General features: G+C 48.3%; 1 protein-coding gene across 1 annotated transcript in view; it reads right to left on the reverse strand.

Moving 5' to 3' along the window:
* The window catches only part of LOC115204588 (telomerase-binding protein EST1A), a 29,881-nt gene extending 22,477 nt beyond the window's left edge, over window positions 1-7,404 (reverse strand). Inside the window, exons 1-4 of the mRNA XM_029770247.1 lie at window positions 5,060-7,404; window positions 4,719-4,911; window positions 4,176-4,286; window positions 3,985-4,091 (exon numbers count right to left, since the gene is read on the reverse strand). Of these exons, the coding sequence (XP_029626107.1) occupies window positions 3,985-4,091; window positions 4,176-4,286; window positions 4,719-4,911; window positions 5,060-6,963 (2,315 nt within the window). The 5' untranslated portion in view covers window positions 6,964-7,404. The remainder of the gene's footprint in view (window positions 1-3,984; window positions 4,092-4,175; window positions 4,287-4,718; window positions 4,912-5,059) is intronic.
* Between the last annotated feature and the right edge of the window lie 448 nt (window positions 7,405-7,852).

Raw genomic sequence — 7,852 nt, forward strand, 5'->3', positions numbered from 1 at the left:
AAAAACATTTAATTGATATGTTCATTTTTATAAAGAGAATTCAAACTTCCTCATATTTTAATTGCAAGAGATGAAACCCAGTCGTTCGTTCAGTTGGTTTGATATTTATGGACGCGACCCAGTCGTTAGTTCAGTTGGTTTGATATTTATGAACGCGACCCAGTCGTTAGTTCAGTTGGTTTGATATTTATGGACGCGACCCAGTCGTTCGTTCAGTTGGTTTGATATTTATGGACGCGACCCAGTCGTTAGTTCAGGTGGTTTGATATTTATGGACGCGACCCAGTCGTTAGTTCAGTTGGTTTGATATTTATGGACGCGACCCAGTCGTTCGTTCAGTTGGTTTGATATTTATGGACGCGACCCAGTCGTTCGTTCAGTTGGTTTGATATTTATGAACGCGACCCAGTCGTTTGTTCAGTTGGTTTGATATTTATGGACGCGACCCAGTCGTTCGTTCAGTTGGTTTGATATTTATGAACGCGACCCAGTCGTTCGTTCAGTTGGTTTGATATTTATGGAGCGACCCAGTCGTTCGTTCAGTTGGTTTGATATTTATGGACGCGACCCAGTCGTTAGTTCAGTTGGTTTGATATTTATGAACGCGACCCAGTCGTTAGTTCAGTTGGTTTGATATTTATGGACGCGACCCATTCGTTCGTTCAGTTGGTTTGATATTTATGAACGCGACCCAGTCGTTCGTTAAGTTGGTTTGAAATTTAAGGACGCGACCCAGTCGTTAGTTCAGTTGGTTTGATATTTATGAACGCGACCCAGTCGTTCGTTCAGTTGGTTTGATATTTATGGAGCGACCCAGTCGTTCGTTCAGTTGGTTTGATATTTATGGACGCGACCCAGTCGTTCGTTCAGTTGGTTTGATATTTATGGACGCGACCCAGTCGTTAGTTCAGTTGGTTTGATATTTATGAACGCGACCCAGTCGTTCGTTCAGTTGGTTTGATATTTATGGACGCGACCCAGTCGTTAGTTCAGTTGGTTTGATATTTATGAACGCGACCCAGTCGTTAGTTCAGTTGGTTTGATATTTATGGAGCGACCCAGTCGTTCGTTCAGTTGGTTTGATATTTATGGACGCGACCCAGTCGTTCGTTCAGTTGGTTTGATATTTATGGAGCGACCCAGTCGTTCGTTCAGTTGGTTTGATATTTATGGAGCGACCCAGTCGTTCGTTCAGTTGGTTTGATATTTATGGACGCGACCCAGTCGTTCGTTCAGTTGGTTTGATATTTATGGAGCGACCCAGTCGTTCGTTCAGTTGGTTTCATATTTATGGACGCGACCCAGTCGTTCGTTCAGTTGGTTTGATATTTATGGACGCGACCCAGTCGTTCGTTCAGTTGGTTTGATATTTATGGACGCGACCCAGTCGTTCGTTCAGTTGGTTTGATATTTATGGACGCGACCCAGTCGTTCGTTCAGTTGGTGTGATATTTATGAACGCGACCCAGTCGTTAGTTCAGTTGGTTTGATATTTATGAACGCGACCCAGTCGTTAGTTCAGTTGGTTTGATATTTATGAACGCGATCCAGTCGTTCGTTCAGTTGGTTTGATATTTATGAACGCGAGCCAGTCGTTCGTTCAGTTGGTTTGATATTTATGAACGCGACCCAGTCGTTCGTTCAGTTGGTTTGATATTTATGAACGCGACCCAGTCGTTCGTTCAGTTGGTTTGATATTTATGGACGCGACCCAGTCGTTAGTTCAGTTGGTTTGATATTTATGGACGCGACCCAGTCGTTAGTTCAGCTGGTTTGATATTTATGGACGCGACCCAGTCGTTCGTTCAGTTGGTTTGATATTTATGGACGCGACCCAGTCGTTAGTTCAGTTGGTTTGATATTTATGGACGCGACCCAGTCGTTAGTTCAGTTGGTTTGATATTTATGGACGCGACCCAGTCGTTCGTTCAGTTGGTTTGATATTTATGGACGCGACCCAGTCGTTAGTTCAGTTGGTTTGATATTTATGAACGTGACCCAGTCGTTCGTTCAGTTGGTTTGATATTTATGGACGCGACCCAGTCGTTCGTTCAGTTGGTTTGATATTTATGAACGCGACCCAGTCGTTCGTTCAGTTGGTTTGATATTTATGAACGCGACCCAGTCGTTAGTTCAGTTGGTTTGATATTTATGGACGCGACCCAGTCGTTCGTTCAACTGGTTTGATATTTATGAACGCGACCCAGTCGTTAGTTCAGTTGGTTTGATATTTATGAACGCGACCCAGTCGTTCGTTCAGTTGGTTTGTTATTTATGGACGCGACCCAGTCGTCCATAAATTCTACTACATCCCAGAATTTGAGAATGGAACAATAGTCCTATTTTGGAGAATGTGAAAACGGTCGGTGGAGAAGCCAGCTACGACCCGGCCGTTTTGTTTCATGTTTGTGACCTCATACAGCCACATTACCATAACTCTGTTTATACAGGTGCCTCAGCTATGAGGTTTGCATCTAATTCTTATATAAAATGAATGAGTAAAGATTAAACTATTTACGAAATGATGTAATGTTAACTTTTAAAATGAGAAAATTGTCTTCCCTGTGAAGTTTAACTAAGTCAGTAGCCAAGCTCAAGTGAATAGGCATTGGTTGGAAATGATGAACCAACCCCTTTTCTACATTTCTATAAGAGCCCCCATGACCCAATTCACATTGAACTAAGCAAACCCCAGCGTGAGCTGTGGTGGCGAATAGTTGGACATCCACTCTACATAACGAAAAGTCACTCAAGTTCTGAATACCGTGAGGATTTGTCTTCACGTTTAAAAGGGCTAATTCTAATGTCAACCACAGAGGCCAGGAAACGTGGGAGCTTGCTCTACACGTAAAATGGTATGAACTCTGAACTATTGATCACTCAAGAAGAAGTGAGTCCTAGACGACAGCCTAACAGACTGCAGCTGGAAAGGTAGCAAATCTAGTACGAGAACACTAACCGACGTGGACGAATCTCCAGAGTGAGATGAACCTCTCCGACCACGTGAACTTCTCACACGACGACCCGGAAGTTTCCACAAAGGACGAGGGCGACATCGACTGGGCAAACCAGAGCCTCACATCACCAGCTTCACGTAAATACAATGCATTGCTTTTCCCAAATGAGCGATCGTTAGTGGCATATGTATTTATGTGAGAATAGCTTCCCAGGTCCTATGAAGACCAATGTTCCTTAGTCTACCTTCCAAAACCTGTTTCTCTTCTCTCTGTTATAACCCAACTGTTTTGTCTTGTTTAGTCCACTAGGGACGGCATTTTACTCTATAATGTTATTATGTATTGTATATTCTGTAATTGTTTAGTTAGTTAATAAATAATTGAGCCAACAGGTGTATGGATGATTCATAGTAGAGGCTGGGTTCGTGCAGATAACCAACAATTTACGACGTTCAGATGAGACTGACGAAGGTAATAATAATAATAATAATTTATTAATAGAAGACTAATTGATCAGATATTCAAATATCTGAAGAGGTATACTCAGAAAATTATAACTTTGTAATCTTAACATTTTCCGTGATTAGTTTAATCACGTAATAATAATTACAGACAATTGATTTGATAAAATAAGTCTTCACCTTTAATAATGATACTAAAGACACGACAGTGTGCTTTCTGTAACTGTGTAGCAAGTATAGGCGGCATGTGTAGGTGCATATTGCATCAAGGTGTTACGATTTCTTTCCCAACTCTCCCAATATCTGGTTTTAATGTACATTCTAGAATGCCCTTCTAGCCAATCAGAAATTAGTATTCAACAATGCTGTGGTATAAGCTACATTTACTAGTTGGGGAATAGTCTCCCTGAGAAAAATATATTTAGCAAGAGACCTGAGAACAAAAAGCACACCGTTTTCTCCATTGTGGAGAAACGAGCAGGAACACACATGAATGGTCATGTATGAATGGTCAGACAATTATGTGTTTTGTGGTAGCCAATAGCCACGGTTGATGTGCTACGTACCTGCGGGCCTTGCCGTAGTTAGCCGAGTCGCTGGCCTGCTCCCGGTAACGGGCGATGTCCCCCTGACAGATCAAACACCGCTGGGCACTGATCAGAGCATACCTCACCTGGACCAACACACATTAAACATGGTTAATTACACACACACACACACACACACACACACACACACACACACACACACAAGTTACCGTTTTGCGTAGTGGTCGTGGTCTGATGGCCATGCCGTCCATGTAATCCTCCAGTTTAAACTGAAACACCATCTGAAGCTTCTGCAGCAGCGCATCAAAGAATACTGCCCCCTGGGAAACAAACAACAGCATTATATAAAAGTTTAGTTCCCTGAAGAAATGTAGTCTGCATACTGTCACCAAACTCTATTCGCATTAAAGTGCTGTTCACACAATCAGTGCTTGTGTGTGTGTGTCTGTACGTGGTGTTTGTCTGTCTGTACATGTTTCAAGTTAAGTTTTATTAGTCGTATGTACGGGACAGACATGATATACACCGTCCCACGAAATGCTTACTTGCAGGTTCCTTTTGGACAATGCAACAACAATAATAAATAATGAAAGATAACAATAGGAACATAAAGTAAATGTCTCAGTAGAATAAACATTTCAATTTAAATACAATAAAGGAAGGCACAATTTATAGTCCAATATTTACACGTGTTTTAGGTAACGGCTGATTTACGCCTGTGTGTGTACATGCTGTGTGTTCAGTGTGTGTACCTCGTCCAGCAGTGTCAGCAGCATGGCGGTGATGCGCGGAGCTGAGTCTCCACTGGGATCTTTGAGGAGCTGTCTGAAGCGCTCTATAACCTGGTAGAACACGTTCTTCCATAGAGCCTGGTCCATGTTCTGGCTGTCACTGAACTCTATGTCTGTTAGGATCACACGCTCGTACAGGGTCAACAGCTCAGCTCTGGGAGGGGGGGGGACAAGATAAAGAAAGGAGCATAGTCTGTTTTTAGACAGCAGGTTGCAGCTTTCACCATTCCTCCATCCTTCCCCCCCTCCATTAGCAGGTTACTGAGCTGTTGCTTCCTCTCATCTCCATCCCTCTATCTTACCTGAGCTGAGCCATGCGGTCCAGTCCATCAGCACTGAGTCTGTCTCGAGACAACAGGTTAGTGAGCTGTAACTCCTGACTGTCTGCAGCTCTCAGCAGTCTCCCCAGCTCTCCTCTGGCATGTTGCCCAGCCTCCTCAGGGGTTAGACCTGCTCCGGATCCACCCCCTGCTGCAGCCTCGGGTCCATCCGGGTACCCCTGGCCCCTGTACCCCCCGTAGAACTGACCCGGGTGGTACATGTCGTTAGAGGGGGGGATCTGGTAAGAGCCGGCGGGCATAGTGTGGTAAGGGTAGGGGTAGCGTGTGTTGGGGTTAGGGTTGGCGTTGTAAGGGTAAGGGTTGTCAGAGTTCTGGTACTTGTAGAAGGCCTGGGCCATAGCTGCAGCCTGCTGCTGCAGGTGGAAGTGCTCCGCCTGGCGGACCGGGGGACTCCCTGCAGCCTCGTCATCTGTATCGAGGAAGTGCAGTGCTCCGTAACCAACGCCTGTCTGCAGGTACATGGGCTGCTGCTGCTGCTGGAGCGATGCATGCTGGGAGAGCCCGAGGGCGGGTTTCTGGTCGGGGTTGTTCGGGTCCCAGAGACGCCTTGTTCCTCCGCCCCTTCCTCCTCCTCTCCCTAGTCCCACTTCTCTTCCTCCACGGATCCCACCAAACAGTAGCCTCGGCCCGGGCTCCGCCGGCGAATTCGAGAGGTTGGTGTGGGCAGGGAGGATGAGGATTCCCCTCCCCCTGCCGCAAGGCCCAGTGCCCTGTCTGCGTCGCCCCTGGGGGTCCTCGCCGGGGCCTGAGGTAGCCTGGGAGGAGCCTGACTGTCTGTCACTGTGAGATATTCTCAGGAGACCTCCTCTCCCTCTTCCTCCTCTGTGCCTCCCTCCTGTCCCTCTGCTCTCCTCCCCCTTCTTCCTCCTCTCCGGGCTCCAGTCCTCCTCTCCTCCGTCTCTCCTCCTCCTCCTCCTCCTCCTCTCATCCATCCAGTCTCCCACCTTGCTCTCTTCCATTGAGTCAGTAGAGGAGTCTCTAGCGCTTCTCCTCCTGTTCTGGAGCTGACCACCTCCTCCTCCCTCCCCTCTCTCTCGCTCCCTGCGCCCCAGCCGGTCTCGTCGGGCCCTGTCCTCCCCCAACCCCCCTCCCTGTCCCAGTCCAGGTCCGTCCAGACTGGTGCCACTGCTGGCAGAGCTGGTGCTGTAGGTGCGGTTCCTGGGTCTTCTGATGTCTGACTTGGAGTAACGCTTAGAGGACGATGATGGGTGGTGGTTGTTAGGACTAGTGTTGGCTCTGCTCCTCTCGTTCCCCTCCGCTGGCCTCTCTCTGTTTCTCTCCATCTCTCTGTCTCGGGGTCTGTTGTTCCCTCTCTGCTTGTCCCTCTCTGTCCCCCTATCCCTCGGTTTCTCTCTTTCTGTCTCTCTATCCCTCGGTTCCTCTCTTTCTGTCTCTCTATCCCTCTGTCTTTCTCTTTCCGTCTCTCTATCCCTCTGTTTTTCTCTTTCCGTCTCTCTATCCCTCTGTTTTTCTCTTCCTTTTGTTGGCTGTGTATCTGCAGGACGGTTTGCTTCCCTCTCTTTGTCCCCCTCCGACTCTCTCTTATTTCTCTCTTTCATCACTCGCTCACCCTTCCCCCCTCCTCCTTCCCCACTTCCTCTTCTCCTGGAGTCCTGATTGCCACCCGTCTCCCCTCCTCCTCCTCTGTTCCTGCGGTTTCCCCTCTCTCTCTTCTTCTCCTCTGTCTTCTCATCTCCTTCATTTGCTCTTCCTCCCTCAACTCCTCTGCTCCTCCTGCCCTCAACGCTAGCCTTCTTCGTCCTGTCTACTTCCTGACCGTCTCCTTTCTCTCCTCCTACTCCTCCTCTCTCCTCCTCCTCCTCCTCCTCTCTCCCGGATGAGACAGTCACACTGAGTTTCTCCATCTTCCCAGTCAGATTCTCTGATACAGGGTCTGAGACTGCTGCTGCTGCTGCTTTGCCTGTCTCTCTCCTCCCCTGCCGTCTCCCCTTCTCCTCACACCTGCCACCTCTCCCCTTCTCCTCCGCTACCCCTCTCTCTCCTCCAGTCTCTTTTTGTGGGACTGGCTCTCTCCTGACTACAGCCTCCTCTCTAACAGAACCAGACCCAGGACCAGGGGCAGGTTTCTTCGTCTCTCTTCCCACTTCCTTCCCCTGGGTGCAGGTGGTGCTCCTTCGGCCCCCAGGCTGATAGATCTCCCGGTCCGGTTTACGAGTCTTCCTGGTGGGCTTGGCAGAGCCAAGGGAACCCCCTGCTGGCTCCGGAATGTCTGGGTCTCTCCCACTCTGGTCCTTCTCTCTCCCTCCATCTCTCTGGTCCTTCTCTCTCCCTCCATCCCTCTGGTCCTTCTCTCTCCCTCCATCCCTCTGGTCCTTCTCTCTCCCTCCATCTCTCTGGTCCTTCTCTCTCCCTCCATCTCTCTGGTCCTTCTCTCTCCCTCCATCTCTCTGGTCCTTCTCTCTCCCTCCATCTCTCTGGTCCTTCTCTCTCCCTCCATCCCTCTGGTCCTTCTCTCTCCCTCCATCCCTCTGGTCCTTCTCTCTCCCTCCATCCCTCTGGTCCTTCTCTCTCCCTCCATCCCTCTGTCTGGAGCTCTGTGGTCCGCTGCCTGAGCCCGATGGCCCCCCTGCACTGCTACTGTTGCTGCTACTGTTGTTGTTGTCGACTCTGGTGGTGTGGTGGTCACCTCTTTGAGTCTTCTGTAGTGCAGATTCTTGAGAGCCTTCGCTGTTAAAAGTAAAACCTTCCCCACCATGACTACCCCCTCCTCCATCTTTATCTTTTCCTTCTTTC

The sequence above is a fragment of the Salmo trutta genome, chromosome 12 (assembly GCF_901001165.1).
Source record: "Salmo trutta chromosome 12, fSalTru1.1, whole genome shotgun sequence".
In the NCBI taxonomy this organism is placed as follows: domain Eukaryota; kingdom Metazoa; phylum Chordata; class Actinopteri; order Salmoniformes; family Salmonidae; genus Salmo; species Salmo trutta.